Raw genomic sequence first — 17,522 nt, forward strand, 5'->3', positions numbered from 1 at the left:
AATGATGTCATTTTCTTCCCAAAAAGAATTCAAATATACTATTTAAATAAGTCAACCATTTATAAACTAACATTTACTCTATAAGTTAAAAAAGAAATTCAGCCAAATAATACAGATAGGGAAACAGAGTAGATGAAGAATACCCATTGTTCTGCGGTAGGAAGTTGGATGCATGGCCTGTTACACTAAATCCACTGCTACATGTATCTTGGATACTGCAGATGGACAATGAATGAGGCTCAGAATTGAACAAGAGTAAAAATTAAGTTGAAATGGGTCAACATTTCTCCTTTAAGTGAAAACCTATTTATTTATCTGTTTGTTTGGGTGTGAGTAATGGCTAATAAAGCACTTTACAAAGTATTATTATCTCATACAATCCTGGAAAGTAGGATTTTTCAAATGAAGGAAATGAAGATAAGTAACTTGTCCCAGGGTCCCACAGCAAATTAGTGCCTAAGATGTTATTTGTACTCAGGTGTTTCTGACTCCAAGTCCACCCCACTCTATCTACTGCACCACATAGCTGCAACTTATATAACACTTACAATGTCAGAAGAACCAAAATTGCAGGTCACCCTATGAGCTATGGAAAAGCACATGATACACATAAACAGGGTACAGCAAATTGCCAAGAATAATGTATGACTTTAAAAAAGAGTCAGGCTGAGAATATAATGCAAGCAACAGAAAAAAAAAAAAAAACCCAACAACTCACATACTACATTAGTATCTACATCATGTTGAAAAACCTAAAGAAAGGCCTCCAGCTTAGTGTAATAAACTATACAAGAACATGTGAGGAATATGTACAAGAGTCACAGGAAAAAATTGGAACAAGAGGTTTGGCAATTGTTAATGCTATAAAGTTACCCATACATATAACCTGTAAATAAAAGGCTATTAAATTAAAAAAAAAAAAAGAGTCATGGAAATGAAACAACATGTTTGGATTATAACCTCTACTCTATTGAAAATAGAGATCATAATTATCAACCTATTAGAGATCTACCAAAGAATAAAAATGTCCTTTTTTATATTCTTAAGTCATGACCTAAACTTTGTTCTCAAAACATGTGTACATATAAAGTGATGATAAAAAGTGACAACACTTTCAAATTAGGATATATTTATTATCTTAAAAGTATCAAACACATGTGATTGACCTGTATGACTAAGTAGCCGTCAGTGTAGAGAGAATTAACTTCATATTAAATGTTCTAAGAGATATTAGTGTGAATTATTTCTTTTTATTATTATTATTATTATAGCTTTTTATTTACAAGATATATGCATGGGTAATTTTTCAGCATTGACAATTGCAAAACCTTTTGTTCCAATTTTTCCCCTCCTTCCCACCATCCCCTCCCCCAGATGGCAGGTAGACCAATACATGTTAAATATGTTAAAGTAAAGTATGTATATATGTCCATACAGTTATCTTGCTGTACAAAAAGAATCGGACTTTGAAATAGTGTACAATTAACCTATGAAGGAAATCAAAATGCAGGCGGACAAAAATAGAGGGATTAGGAATTCTATGAAGTGGTTCATATTCATTTCCCAGAGTTCTTTCACTGGGTATAGCTGGTTCAGTGAATTATTTCTTTAGAGAAATTTGGGAGATTCAAAAGTGATTTACTTAAAAATTACAGGCATTCTTAGTTGTTCCATTTGGGTTTAAAAGTAAATTCTTTATTAAGCAATCGGGACATGAATTTTTGTTTTAGTTACCACTAATGTAGTTAGATGAAAGACAGTTTGGGCAAGGTTATTAACATAGAAAAAGGAAATAATTGCAATACATATATGATAAAAATCAAACTTGGGAAAAAACTTCAAACTGAAATTTCTACCTAAGTTGCTAATAATTACCAGAAAGTTTTTCTATCAAAAAATGCAAAAAACCCAACCCTGAGGTGCCACTTACACTTACTAAATTGACATCTCCTCCCCCAAAAAAGCATTAAAAGAAATATAAATCACTATGTATATATATGCATTAGACTAGAAAAACATTTATGATGTAATTCAAAGTGAAAAAAGTAATATTCAAAGAATGAAAAATATACATTAACTATGATCATGGGCAAAAATGAATGAATGGACAAAGAATATTAATGGAAACTTAAAGAACAGAACTAAAAAGATATTACCTTATACAGGGGAAACTAATTAATTATAACATAAACAAATAGCTTCAGTTATTTTTATTGATATTCAAGGTTAGATTTCTAATGCTTTTTTTAACATGTCATATTTTGTCACTTCTTTTCAATTCTTACATATTTTAAAATTAGTCTTATCCCGACATCCTAAATTGCAATCACTATACAACTTGACAAAGTTAAAATATTTATACAACCTGACTAGAAGAAATTAACTTTTTTTTTTAGATAATCTTTAAAGTTCTTTTCAACTCTAAAATTCTATAACTACTGTACCTCTGTCCCTGATCCAGGTCCCGGAGAATCCACTTTCCTTTTCTTCCTAGGACCAATTGCTGCTAATGCAGTTAAGTTGGCATCCCTTTGCCTCATCTGTGCTAGTTCTTGTTGCTGCATCTGTTTTTTGGAAAAGAGAAAGGGAAAAAAAAGTTAATGATAATTATTTATTATATATGTTACATAAAAATAGAATGCAAAAATATAACAAAATATACCTCCTTTGCTTTCTGTTTCAACCTAAGTTGTTCTGGATCTTCTTGCCTAGATCGAGACTATATTTTGAAAGAATAAAAAGGGAAAAGGAAAAAAACAAGAAATTAAGTTGCAATCAAAACTTCCATTTTCAAAGCTCATACTTTATTTCCTAGAAGTTATTTTTAAACACAACATTTACTTCCCAGCTGTGTCAAATAACCCTAATTTCTACTCTCAAAGATTTTTTCATGTGTCAATAGTTAAAATTTTGGGATGCAAGTTAGAGCCGGAAAAAAGCTTCTTTGAAAAATCAACAAAAATAAACACTTTTTGGTGGTATGGGATGCAAAAGACAAGACAATCCAACCCTAATAAAATTTAATTAAATTCTCTTACTGGTCACTTTAAGATATTAAAGTTATTAAGATATTAAAAAATCCAAGTCCTATGAGTTAAGCACAAAAATTGTAAACAGGGATGAGAACCACATTATAGTAAACTTTTACTAATCATATGAAACTTGGGAATATGATTTAATTGTACAGAATCCAAACTAACTAAAAACCACTTAAAGAGTTTTGTAAAAATTAGGTTTAATCAACCTGGGAGAATTTTTACTTTTTTTCTAGTTCAAATTGCAACCCTTAGCACAAAAATTACCAAAAAAACTGAATCAAGTCTTCTATAAAACTAGAAAAGCATCCTAGACCTACTGAACAATATAATTTTAATAACACTGACGATGATGCACAAATCAACACTTTAAAGTTAAATAAATCATAGAATAAAACCCAAATTCAGAATTTTGTCCTGACCAATGATACTTCATAGGTTTATTTTTTTGTTTTATTCTAGTAATGAAGAAAGGTACTGTTCTTGGAGACAGAATCCTTAGCATTCCCAAATATCTCAATGAAAACTTTTCAAATAAAACATAATCAGATACTTACTCAGTTAAGTTTTAAAAAAAAAAACAGAATTTGAACCTGTTTCCTCTGCTTCCAAAGCCATTAGAGTGACTTTCAAAACTGATTCTTATGAAGAAAAAATGAATGTTCCCTATAGTGAGAACCACCAAAACCATTTAATCTTATTGATTCCACAAATCCCAGAAAGTCTGAAATCCAAGCACTTGCCTTTGCAGCTCTCATTAAAATTTCTCTCTCTTGTTCATCTTTCCTCTGTTTTTCAATTTGATCAAGCTGTTCAAAGAATTTGAGCTGTGCGCGGACATCACTTGCCTGTTCATATCTTTCGTCATCCTACAAGATAAGCAAAACTACTCTTTAACAAACGTTTGAAAACATAAGATGTAGAAGTTTGCACAATACACCTGAACAAGATTCTATATGAGTAATCCTAATTCCATTTCATGACCTTTTTCTAGAGTTCATTTTTAGCCATCAAAGCAAATATGATCTGTTCTCTAATCTCCCTAGAATATGACTTTTAAGTCTAACAATAAATATCAAGAAAGTAATATCTAATAGAAAAGAAAAATTGAATATCACCATTTGAGAACCCTTCATCTTTACAAAATTAAACTAATAGAAAAAATGTGAATATTCACTATATGAATATAAACTGGAATTCAAAGTGTTTATCTATTGCAGGCTACTCTTAGCTGCTGTATTCCCTCCTAAAATGGCAATGAATATTATTTCTGAATGTGAAATTAAGTTTTGATGTTTTATGGTGTTAAAATTTATATTTTTCAATGTAGGTGTTATTTTAGCTCAAATGAGTATGACAATCTCTTCCAATCCTCCACCAATCAGGGAAAGGCATAAAATATGAAATACTGGGATATAGAGCTGTATAGGCATCCCTTTGACTAGACAATCATCTCAATATGTCAAAAGTCCTTGGAGAAAAAAGTCTTTTGTCTTATATGGTGACTAGATTGATGTGATTATTTTTAAAATATCTTTTAGCACAAGATGATTCTCTAATTTCTAAAGCACTGAATCTGCTAATAATCTTCCTTAGTCTATTATATAATTATTATTCAGTTCTCCACATCTCTTTCAGTAACTTAGAACACCATGACTGAAAATAATGAAAATTTCTTTGAAAACTATTATTGTGAAAAACTGAAAATATTTTCAAAAGAGATATAAATGGCAACTAAGTTATCTCAGCCCCCTTAGTTTATACTGAAAACACTTCTACACTGATTCTATATCACAAAACCAGCCTATTGCCTACACCCACTTTAATTCCATTGTTAATAAAATAAAGTATCATTACCTTATAAGAAAGATTCTTTTGTTGGGCAGTTTCTGATACTTTTTCTACGAGGTTTTGTAGCCTTTGCTGAGTTGCATGTGACACGTAACTTACTACATCAGGATGAAGTTCTGTTATTCCATGCTTTTTACCTAGGGTCAAAGATTACACTATGAGAGTTCCCATAGTAGAGAGTTCTCCACCCCATGATTTGTTTTTGTTTGTTTTTTTCCTCCAACTTTCTTCCCTAGTCATTTAAACATTAAGAAAAGTATTCCAAATTGACAGTAGGAGAAAAAAAAATGCAAACTTTCTAAATAATAATCAATGTGAAATGCTAAATTCTAGGCAATCATGTATGAATTCATTCATATGAAGACCACTGTAAGCACTTACACCTATTAAAAATCTAAACTACTAGTCAAAGTAGCTCTTCATATGTAACACTAATTCAATTTTTTCAAATATCAACATACCTATTTCTAATATCCTTCTTTGTAAAGGTGCTGAAAGGAGAAAGGTTTCATCTTTACAAGATCTTGTTAATGTGCCCACTAATTCAGAATTTGTTGCCAATATCCTTGCACTTTCCTCTGATAAGTTTACTCCTGCCATTGATGCAACATCATTAATGTCATCATCATCCCTAGGGAAAAAAAGAGAAAGATCACTATACCTGCATAGTGGATTGTACACACATTTTTTCCAAGAGGTTTTTGTTTTTGCTGGGGGAAGACAGTGATGAAGTAGAAACAGAGTCCCTCTTAAAAATACAAACTATAATGAAACTTAAAAGAATAAAAAGGCAAATCACCTGTTAGGTTCAATGCCCAACACACACAAGAGTTGCTTAACAAATGCTTATTGATTGATTTATCGATTGATTTGACAAGATCTATCAAAACCAAAGAATAAGAATATAATTAAGTGATGCTTTTAAAATCTGACTGCTTCTTTAAAAGCACTTGTGACAAAATATTATCCATACCTGAAAGAACCACCTCCAGGTTCTTTAGGTTTATTTTTTTGTGCAGCAGCTGCTTGTGCCGAAACAGTAGAAAGAGCTTTGGTGCCAGGTAATACAGCAGGTTTGACCACAGGAACTATAGAAACAAAACAGACATACTGAAAACAACCTGAAATTTTTATCACATATGTTCCTTATTTTGAATTTGTATATTTAAGTCAGTGATAACCCCCCCAAAAAAAAATTAAACTACTAAGATTTGTTTTAATACACTTTAAATGTAAATGAAGGTTTTCTCTGAAACAATTTCTTCAGAATACACCTATAATGCACTAATTTTTTTTCCTCTTTAAAAATTACATATTATTTCTAGGCACAAATAATAAATTTTATTTATTTTGATGACAAGATCAGAATAAATTGAGAATTATTCAAAAGAGATTAGTTAAATCATTTACACCATACCAAAAAATGGATGAAAAACATACATTGTACAGGTCATAAAATGATGTTAGATGGACAACTCATTTAGTCCATCAGTATATATTTTCTGGATGGGCGCATATAAGTACAATGATTTGAATATAAAAAGGAAGAGAAAACATAAGAAGGAATAGAAAAGAGAGAACCTGCAGTCTATTTTTTTTTAAATAGCAATACTGCCCCAGTAATACTATATGGCTATGAATAATAGACCATCATCATCTCAAAAGATTTGAAATCGCTGATAACCAAAGGACAACAGAAAGATGCATGCTACTCAATATTATCAATGAGGACTTGTGTACAAGTAGTGGTATCAAGAAAACAGAAGCTCATAAGAGGAAACAGGTTGTTCACAGAACAAGAGAGAAGTATAATTAAAGATAAACCACAGGTTTCATTGCTGTCACTAAAAAAACTTTTTTTAACTTTGAGAAAAGCTTTCAGTGTGTTAACTAAACTTTCTCCTGAGGTTTTACAGAGAAATATGGATAAAAATCATATAATATTTAAAGTTATGGGAGGAATACAATCCAACTGCTCATACTTCTGTCACAAATTGATCAAAAAATTGAAATACTAGATGTTAAAATGGACTACTTTGAGACATAAATTCAAAGAATGCCTAACTTATATTTGTAGTCAGGGAAATTTCTCAATATCTTCCTGATTTCTACTGTAATTATATAGGTAATTAATAAAGAATTTAGAAAAACCAAAAGTAAACAAGAATAAGAGTTATACTGGTTGCTTTTTTTGAAATACACCTTCCTTGGCTTCTAATGCACAATGATGTATAAGATATCTTTAATAGCTAATCAAAATTAAGAAATCTTACCTGTTTGAAGCTGATTTAATTGAATTTGTTGAGGAGTTGTGAGCATAATACGATTGTGTGGCTGTCGCAATGCTACCATAGGAGTTTGTGTCAATGTTACCTGCGGAGGTCTTATCAATGCCCCTGGTTTCTGTGGTTGTTGGATAACCTAGTGAAAAAAGGCCAAAAAACACTAAATATGTTTCCATAATGCCAATGCCATGCTTTCTAATCTATGCTGTTATTTCCTTATATTATCAAACACTGATTCCTTATAACCCAGAAAAATATGTATATATGTACATATATCCACATACATCTGTAAATAAATGCATATATATACATATACCTGAATTTTTATTATGTAAGCATAACTATATAATTGTTTTGTGTATTTATGTTATAAATGTATATATTTATACATAATTACATAAGCATAATAAAAATCAGGTACAGGGAAATATAATTAGCAATTGTATGAATAATCTGCAATTCTATTCTCAAAGGTTATTTAACTAGATCCTTATTTGGGATGGAGAAGAATGCATTAAGCTTCTGTGACAACTTTTCCACACATAAAATCTTTAAAGAATTAACACAAATATTTAAGATTAATAGTTAATACTCAACAAATAAAAGTCAAAGACATGAAAAATCAGGTTTTTTTTAAAAAATCTTCCAACAGCCATTAAAAAAAACTTCAAAGTTGTTAATTATCAGAGAAATGCACTTATTAATAAAATGCAAATAAAACAATTCTGACTTATGCTCTCACCCCCATCACAGTGGCAAAACTAATGAAAGATTTGTTCCAATACTGATGGGGCATGGGAAAACAGATATGCTAATTCATTAATTGTTAAGAGTTAATTGTTCTAACAATTTAGAAAGCAATTTGGGAGTATAAGGGGAAAATTATGAAAGCTGTTCAAATCTATTTAAGATCCACCTGTTCAAAAACATTCTTGACAACTCTATTTGTAATAACAAAAACCTGAAAACAAACTAGTAATGACTAATAATCAGGGAATATCAAACAAACTAGTAAGAACATGTTACAAAATATTATTTTTCATAAGAAATGAAAAATATTAAAAATCTATAGAAATACAAGATTTGCATGAAGTAATACAGAATGAAGTGCATACACACTGACTAAAGTTATATACCTAATAATATTAAACAACAACAAAACTGAGGTCAAATATAAAGAACAACATTTGTATATTTGTCAAAATAAAAGAATACACCCTTCCTTTTACTTTGACAAATGGCAAATTACTGTGAAGTTGCATGTAACAGTTTACCTTTTTTTTATTTCTATCTTGCTAAACTGTTTTAAGAAAATAATACTTAGGGACAGCTAGGAGGCGCACTGGGTAGAACACCAGCCCTGAAGTCAGGAAGACCTGAGTTCAAATGTGACCTTAAACACTTAATACTTCCTAGCTGTGTAATCCTGGGCAAATCAGTTAATCCCAATTGCCTCAGCCAAAAAAAAATAATAATAATAATGATTCACATACTTGTTTGGGTTTTGTCTTTTCAATCAAAATGGATATGATTAATAGAATTAATCTTTCTGTATTGTTCACAGTGAAATTAATTGCAAACATGTCAGTTCAATATTTTATTACCTATCTCCAAACTATTCCGCCCAGTATTCAAGACTCTTTGTAATGTGGTCCAAATTTATCTACCCACTCCCATAAAACTATTAATATTAGAACTTTGCATATTTACAATTATTTAACATTTTGTAAATGTTTAAAAGAACCCTATGACTTTATGAAATATTATCCTGACTTTACAAATAAAGAAATCTAGATAGCAAGATTAGGTGGCTTGTCCCAAGTCCCACAGTTAATGGGTATAAGAGCTAAAATAGAATCCAAGTCTACTGACTTTAATCTATTGCTCTCTCTTCCCACTCACCATATCATAGCTTCTCATAGTATCATTCATGAGGATTCTGTGAGTGAAACTTGACAAGCAGATGCTCCACAACCATGCCCTAAAATTTCCCACCTCTATCCCTTTTCATATTGTTCTCTTTACTTTGAATATCTTCTTCCTCATCTCTGCCTGTCCAAATCTTCTCCAATCTTGAATACCCAATTCAACAGTCATTTCTTAAAAACCATCAAGTTAGTATCAATTAATAAATAAGTGCCTGCTACTGTGCTAGCCACTTGGGCTACAAATACAAGGAAATAATCCTACTTCACAAGAAGTTTACATGTGGCCTTTCTTTGCTGTGAACATCCATAGCCCTGTGCTTGTACTTCTTGTATGCAGTGGGTCCGTCCTAAACTCTAAGCTATTTAAAGGCAAGGACTGTGTTCCATTCATGTCTATGTTCATCCCAGTGATCTGAATATAACAAATGGTCAGTAAAGATTTATTGTTTACTATTTAAAATTACCTTTGTATTGCTAAGTGTCCCAAACAAATGATCATGCAAAATGGCTTAATTTTAGTAGTTGAGAGAATGGCTTACTAAAATCTGCTTCCATTTAATTTGAATTCCATCATTTTTCTGTTCAATAAGCTCCTAACAAATTGATACCTTGCATTGATTCTTTTTATTAAAATTATGAAGAGGCAACATGATATAACAGAAAGGCCTGAGAGGGTCAAGGAAGAATGAGGGACAAAAAGTACAGTGGAAAGAGAATACTTGAAAACTTCTGCAATTTTAAAAATCCACATAAATTTAAATGTTGATGTGTGAGAGTACTGGACTCAGTCAGAAGAGCTAGATTTAAATTCCTATTCTTGATTCTTACTTGCTAGATGACCTCAAACAACTCTCTAAATCACTACGTGTTTAAGTTTCATATTTGTAAAATGCTCTATAATCTCTCAAAGGATAGAAAAATCTTAGAAAACCTGACCAAAATATACCTCAAAGATAGTAGCAAATCGAAGACTCGTTATTATTCATTTAAAACAATAATATATACTTATAATATGGATATAACAATGGTTAAAGGACAATTTGCTTATGCTTATTTCTTTTTACTGGGAAATAAAATGGAAAATTATAGGGCTTTAATCTCTCATATACATTTTAACTATTTAAAAATAATAGGTGATTTTCTTCCTAGCAGGACTTTTCTTTGACAGTTCATAAAAAGATTTCTGCAGAGCTAAATGCTTGATTTAAAAGAGTGAAAGGCAACATAACACTCCGCCAACTGTGAATTAATAGAAAACATCCTTCCTTTTCCATACCAGAGGTGTAGGTTGTCCTTGTTTGCTAACGCTGACTGGTGTGGGTTGTGTCAGACTGATGACTGGTGGCTGAAGAGTGCTTGTGACGGTAGCAGCAGTCTTCCCTGCTGTGCGCTGAACAGAGCTGCTCAATACCACTGCTGTCAGGGCAGTTGTTGCTTGTGTCGTGGGCTGTTGTTGCTGACTTTGCTGGATAAAAGCTGCCGAATCTGGTGTTAATTGTCTCAAGGCAGGTAAACTCCTCTGAAATAGGCAAGAAAATGGGATTAAGTTCACATCATAAAAATTTTATAAGATTTTCAAAAGGTTTTTTAAAAGTAATTTTTAAAGACAGTTCTCCCCCAATGTAAAATATCAACTCCAAAGTTTGTTTTCTTCAAAACTTTTTAAGCAGGGTTATAATTGCATTAAAATCACAGGATGAGGTCCTACTTATACAAAAACATTTGTCTCCCAAATCATTAAGGAAAAAGTTAAAGAGAAAAGTTTAGTCACTAATTATTCTAAGTGAAAACCATTTTTTCTAGTTTAAAGCTACTTCATACTATATTGCCATGTCTCCCATGTGGTTCCTAAAACCCATAAAGTACATTAAATCTATGAAAATATTTTCTAATGTCCTATTTGTTACTATTAACAAAAATATTCTGAATACAAAATCTAACACTACTTGTATTCCCCTAATTTCTCTCTAGAAACATGTTGCTAAAAAGTCTTTTGTTTGTTCTTAATTCCTAATATGAATAAGGAACTGCCTCCCAGAATAAGAAAAGTTCTCTTTCCTTCTTCTAGTCAATCTTTGGACTCATGCCTAAACTGTCCACAAAGCACCTGACAGTTATATTTACTTGGCCAATCCAAAAACCTGGGTTTCCTTATTTTCCTGAAGGTAGTCAAAACACGTACAAACATGCTTCATGATATTGTGATGTCAAATAATTTTCAGGGAAGCTTTTCTTAAGGAACATATTTAAATTTTGTCATGCAGCTAAATTTAAAGACTTTCAAAAATCTGGGCAGGTCACTCAATTTAAACATATACACACAGATTTAGAACTTTTGCAATTTAAAAAAATTTATTAAAGCTTTTTATTTTCAAAACATATGCAAGGATAATTTTTCAGCATTAACCCTTGCAAAACCTTATGTTCCAATTATCCTTCCTTCCTCCAGTCCCTCCCCTAGATAGCAAGCTATCCAATACATGTTAAACATGGTAAAAATATATGTTAAATCTAATATACACATGCATATTTACACAATTATCTTGCTGCATAAGAAAAATCAAATCAAAAAGAAAAAAATTAGAAAGAAAATAAAATGCAAGCAAACAACAAAAAAAATAGTGTGTTGTGATCCACACTCAGTTCCTACAGTCCTCTCTCTGGATGTAGACGGCTCTCTTCATCACAAGATCATTGGAATTGGCCTGAATCATAGGACCAGGAGATCATTATGTACTTCAACAACAATAAAATATGATCATCAATTCTGATGGACATGGCCCTCTTCAACAATGAGATGAACCAAATCAGTTCCAATAGAGCAGTAATGAATTGAACCAGCTACACCCAGTGAAAGAATTCTGGGAGATGACTTTGAACTACTACATAGAATTCCCAATCCCTCTATTTTTATCCACCTGCATTTTTCATTTCCTTCACAGGTTAATTGTACACTATTTCAAAGTCCGATTCTTTTTGTACAGCAAAATAATTGTATGAACATGTATACATATATTGTATTTAACTTATATTCTAACACAGGGGTCATCAAACTACGGCCCACAGGCCAGATTCGGCAGCTGAGGATGATTATCCCCCTTACCCAGAGCTATGAAGTTTCTTTATTTAAAGGCCCACAAAACAAAATTTTTGTTTTTACTATAGTCTGGCCCTCCAACAGTCTGAGGGACAGTGAACTGTCCCCCTATTTAAAAAGTTTGAGGACCCCTGTTCTAACATATTTAACATATATATTGGTCAACCTGCCATCTGGGGGAAGAGGTGGAGGGAAGGAGGGGAAAGGTTGGAACAAAAGGTTTTGCAATTGTCAATGCTAAAAAATTACCCTTGCATATATCTTGGGAAAAAAAAAAAAAAAAGAATGGGGAGACCTAGGGGGGAAAAAAAAAGGAAGACAGAAAAGAGCCACATCCATTCACAAATGATCATCATATAATCTTCTTGTTGAGATGTACAATGATCTCCTGGTTCTGCTCATTTCACTTAGCATCAGTTCGATGTAAGTCTCTCCAGACTTCTCTGAAATCATCCTGCTGGTCGTTTCTTACAGAACAATAATATTCTATAACATTCATATATCATAACTTATTCAACCTTTCTCCAACTGATAGGTATCTACTCATTTTCCACTATTTTGCCACTACAAAAAGGGCAACTACAAACATTTTTGCCCATGTGGGTCCCTTTCCCTCCGTTAAGATCTCTTTGGGATATAGGTTCAGTAGAAACACTGCTGGATCAAGAGGTATGCACAATTGGATAACTTTTTGAGCACAGTTCCAAATTGCTCTCTAGAATGGTTGGATCCATTCACAGTTACACTCACAATGTATCGGTGTCCCAGTTTTCCCACATCCCCTCCAATATTTGTCATTATTTTTTCCTGCCATCTTCACCAATCTAAGAGGGTATACCTTAATTTGCATTCCTCTGAGCTATAGTTATTTAATTTTCATATGAGTAGAAATAGTTTTAATTTCTTTTAATTTCTTCATTGGAAAACTGTCTGTTCATATCCTTTGACCATTTATTAATTGGAGAATAACTTGAATTCTTATAAATTTGAATCAATTCTCTATATATTTTAGAAATGAGGCCTTTATCAGAATCTTTGAATGTAAAAATGTTTTCCCAGTTTATTGCTTCCTTTCTAATCTTGTCTGCAATAGTTTTGTTTGTAGGAAAACTTTTTAATTTAATATAATCAAAATTATCTATTGGGTGTTCAATAATGAACTCCTCCAGTTCTTTGGCCACAAATTCCTTCCTTCTCCACAGATCTGAGAGGTAAACTATTCTTTGTCCTTCTAATTTGTTTATAATAACACTCTTTATGTCTAATTCATGAAACTATTTCAATCTTACTTTGGTATATATGGTGTTAGGAGTGGGTCAGTGCCTACTTTCTGCCAAATTAGTTTCCAATTTTCTCAGCAGTTTTTATCAAATAGTGAGTTCTTATCCCAAAAGCTGGGGTCTTTAGGCTTATCAAACACTAGATTACTATAATCATTGACTTTTTTGTTTTGTGAACCTAACCTAGTCCACTGATCGATTACTGTATTTCTTAGACAGTACCAAATGGTTTTGATAATCGCTGCTTTTTAATACAGTTTTAGGTTTGGCACAGCTAAGCCACTTTCATTTGCATCTTTTTCATTAATTCCACTGAAATTCTTGACCTTTTAGAACTACTGTACCTTTTTTTCTTTAAAAAAAACAACTTTGCTTCTTCTCATTGTTCCAAGTACATAAATACAAGGGTGGGGGGAAAAGGGGAGAAAGGATGTATAAATTACCTTAAGGAAAGGCACGAGGTAAGGTTGAGGTGAAGAATTAAGTTCTCGATATAACCTACTGGTAAAATCTTCTGCTTCAATCTTCCCATCCTAAAAAAATATAACATCCATAATGAAATTCATCAGCTGAATAGAATGGAAAGTTTAATACATAAATATATATATATATTCAGTGGCATTACCTTCCTCTAGCAATTTAAAACTAGCTTTTTTTTCTCCAAACCAAGCTTTTCTCCAAAGCTCCAAACTAGCTTTTTTTTCTTCCTATTTGTAGTAATATAATGACATTTCTAATTTTCATAGGTTTTCAAATGTATTAGAAAAATTTATTGCCTTTCTTGTCCTCAATACTTCTCAATTCATATGGTTATATTTATCAAGGTGTGATTTACCAAAGCATTGCTGTATCTTATTCGACTTACTTTTGCTTTCTAACAGAGATTTCATGTACATTGTATGTCCAAAATTTTCTCTAGTTATTCTCTGACATTAGTGTGACTGCTGCTCAGCAATACAATGTGTAAGACAGCATAATACAATGGAAAGAGTGTTGGATTTATATAGTCAAAGGAACTGGGTTCAAATTCTTTCTCCACAACTAACTTCTACAAATAGGAATAATGGATACAAATTTAAGAATACAATGGTAATGGAACATACATGTAAAAGACAAATGTGGTCAAAGTGATTAATACTCCTGCAAGTATAGGGTCTTTCCCATTTTTCGTGAATCATTACAGGTATGTTCACAAGTCAAGTGATCCTTGCACTTTTGGATAACTATTACTATCTGCTGATCTAAAAACCCCAAATTTATATATGAGCTCAAGCTATTATGGTCTCTTACAAAGATCCAATGTTCCCCTATGCAAGGAGATTATAAAGTCAGACAGGAAATGACTTCACATTTGCCAGTATTCCTAATCTAGACTTTACAGAAGGTTCAAATTGACTACCATAGTCCTCTATGGCTATCCACTATTCCCCTAAGCCACTGTAACCAGGGTACTGGATTTGTAGGAGTTATCTTATTTTAGCATTTCCCTTATTATCTGCTTAAGAGTTCCCTTGTGTTTGAGATATGTTGGTTAAGATTCCTGACTTGTTGGTAGATAGTGATATCCAATTTCACCATTCCCAGAATCAATCTTCTGAGGTATGATTTAGTGCTGACAGTTTTCTTACATTACAACAAGCAATAGATTCATCTCTCTGTAGTACAATTTTCAAAAGTAACAGTTTTGTTCTCTTTTCAATCCATAGTCATCTCTCTTTTCTACTGTCATATTTCTTGCTTCTAGAAACAGCTTCTTGCCTAAAATGCTCCACAGAGAATGTGTATCCAATTTATCTTTGCTGCCTGCTGAATGATCTAAATCTAAAACTGATTAACTCAATTGTCCGTTAAGAACTTAGACAATCTTTTGTCCAGCTTAGTTTCTCATCATAAGTCAATTAAGGATTTTTTCACACTTCATAAAGGGGTAGCAGAGTACTAATATCTTGTTAACACATTAAAATGTCTTTAACTCTGTACCTGCACTTAATTTTTATCTTTATTTGATCTCTTCTTCCCTGGAAATGCACAAAATGTAAACCAGAAATTTCCCAGTGTAATGAGACCCAGTGGAATGGTCCTTCAATGGCACCATTGGAAAATGGCCAGATATCCTAGCTTACCTCATATGGCAGCATCAGGCAGCACGGTAGCCTGGTTCCAATAAAGATAAAATTAACTTAATAAGAACCCCCAGTCCCAGGGAAAGAATTGTAGTTCTGACAGGAGGGAGATGAAGTAAACCAAGTTTGAGTGTGGCACAAAAAGTGTGGCCAAGAAATGGCATGGAGGCCTAGTTCTAGACAAGATCAGGTGAAAGCTGAACTATCAGAGCCCAAGGTCCCAAAGGGAGAATCTGAATTCTGGTGGGAAAGAATGAGGAGAATGGCCAACCTGAAGGCAGATTAGTTTGGAAATGGCCAAAGCTGGAGGCAAAATGAGGCTTGAGTTTCCTCCAAAAGCTGTTCTCATAAGGTCCAAATTTCTCCCTGTAAATTTATCAATCTAAAATACATTACAATTTTGACAAAAAAAAGAATCTAGTCCATAATAACCATGTGAAATAATACTTTTTAGTTTCACCAGATTTTGAGTCATATATTCTTTTCACACTTGTCCTATTTAATCATATACCAAAGAGCAATTATTTTTGCATAAATATGTATGCTAAAGCAAAATACCATTGTTCAAAAATGTTCTTACCAGCAAGTTCTGTACTAGTTCTTTGACATTTGCTGCTGTCTCTGTAGACTGTTTACCAGATGAGGCCAGTTTTATTAATGTAGATAGAAAATTCTTACATTTCTTCACATTTTCCATAGTTTCCTGTGTTAAATGAAAAAACAAATATGTGACCCAAAAAAGTATTAAAATTGTAATTTTTCATTAATAGCTCCTAGGCCCACTGGAGTATATTCATTTACTTTTTATTTCTTAACTAAAATTATTTTCATAAAGATGCAAAAATTCATACCTCTAGAATTCTGGCATGAAAGTCTTTAAAAGCAAAAGAAAATAAGTTCTTTTTTTGTATATTCAAAAATTAACTTTGCCTTGGGGTGAAAATACAGTATAAATTGATGGCCCACTGTATATCTATAATGGGAATGAAACCAAACAGATTTTTATCACAGGCAAAACTATAACATGAGTTTTGATTTGCTCCTCTTCCAAAAATATGTAATAAGAGATCTGTAATTTCAGTGATACGGATATTCCTCTCACTAATACTGATGACAATCCTTCCACCCTTTGGGAGACTATTGAGTGATTGGTCAATCAGATTTAAGTAGGCTAGTCCTTAGACAATAGACACTAAGTCCATTACTAAGCCCATACAAGTCTTTCAAAAGTCAGTGCTCTATTAGCATGACTTTCACAAACCTAGGATCAATTTTATGTCACAACCCAAAATCAGGATAAGAATTTAGAGATCTGCTTCCTGCTTCACAGATGAATTATGAAGAGGATAAACAAGAAGCACTTTGTATACCTCAAAGCAACATAGCTATGTAAACTATCATTGTTAATTAAATAATTTTCTTAATTACATATAATGGACCCTTAATGTGCTTGACCAACAAATCATTTTGTATTCACATGTCTCTTAGAGAAGGTGTTCCTAACTTAGGGTCCATGGACCTCTAAGGAATTAATGTCCTAGATTTTCAAGAAGTCCACTAACTTAGATGGGAGGAAATCATATTTATTTTCGCTACAACTGGTTCCTTTGCAATTCTATGTATTTTATACATTAAAACATTATTCTAAGGAAGGGGTCTAAAGGCTTCACCAGAAGGCAAAAAGGTATCCTTGACACCAAAAGGGTAAAAAACAAACAAACAAAAAAAAAAAACAAACAAAAAAAAAACCCCTTGCTTTAGAATAATAAGAGTAAAATGGGATCTTACTGTGGCAGCAGCAGAAGTTGCTGTGGTTCCTTGTACAGTCCTTTGAGAAGTTCCAGGCTGTACAGCAGAGGTTGTTCCTAATGCAGCTGTCTGTGCAGTACTACCCAAAACAATCTGAGGCTACAAGAAATATGA

At 32.4% G+C, this 17,522-nt stretch overlaps 1 protein-coding gene across 1 annotated transcript in view; it reads right to left on the minus strand.

Annotated features, from left to right (window-relative positions):
- TAF4 (TATA-box binding protein associated factor 4) overlaps positions 1-17,522 on the minus strand; it is a 151,441-nt gene that overhangs the window by 10,023 nt on the left and 123,896 nt on the right. The window contains exons 5-15 of the mRNA XM_031951715.1: positions 17,388-17,507; positions 16,180-16,302; positions 13,920-14,009; positions 10,376-10,618; positions 7,160-7,307; positions 5,860-5,974; positions 5,348-5,517; positions 4,893-5,023; positions 3,779-3,904; positions 2,663-2,719; positions 2,445-2,564 (exon numbers count right to left, since the gene is read on the minus strand). Of these exons, the coding sequence (XP_031807575.1) occupies positions 2,445-2,564; positions 2,663-2,719; positions 3,779-3,904; positions 4,893-5,023; positions 5,348-5,517; positions 5,860-5,974; positions 7,160-7,307; positions 10,376-10,618; positions 13,920-14,009; positions 16,180-16,302; positions 17,388-17,507 (1,443 nt within the window). The remainder of the gene's footprint in view (positions 1-2,444; positions 2,565-2,662; positions 2,720-3,778; positions 3,905-4,892; positions 5,024-5,347; positions 5,518-5,859; positions 5,975-7,159; positions 7,308-10,375; positions 10,619-13,919; positions 14,010-16,179; positions 16,303-17,387; positions 17,508-17,522) is intronic.

The sequence above is a fragment of the Sarcophilus harrisii genome, chromosome 2 (genome assembly GCF_902635505.1).
Source record: "Sarcophilus harrisii chromosome 2, mSarHar1.11, whole genome shotgun sequence".
NCBI classification, from domain to species: Eukaryota; Metazoa; Chordata; class Mammalia; order Dasyuromorphia; family Dasyuridae; genus Sarcophilus; species Sarcophilus harrisii.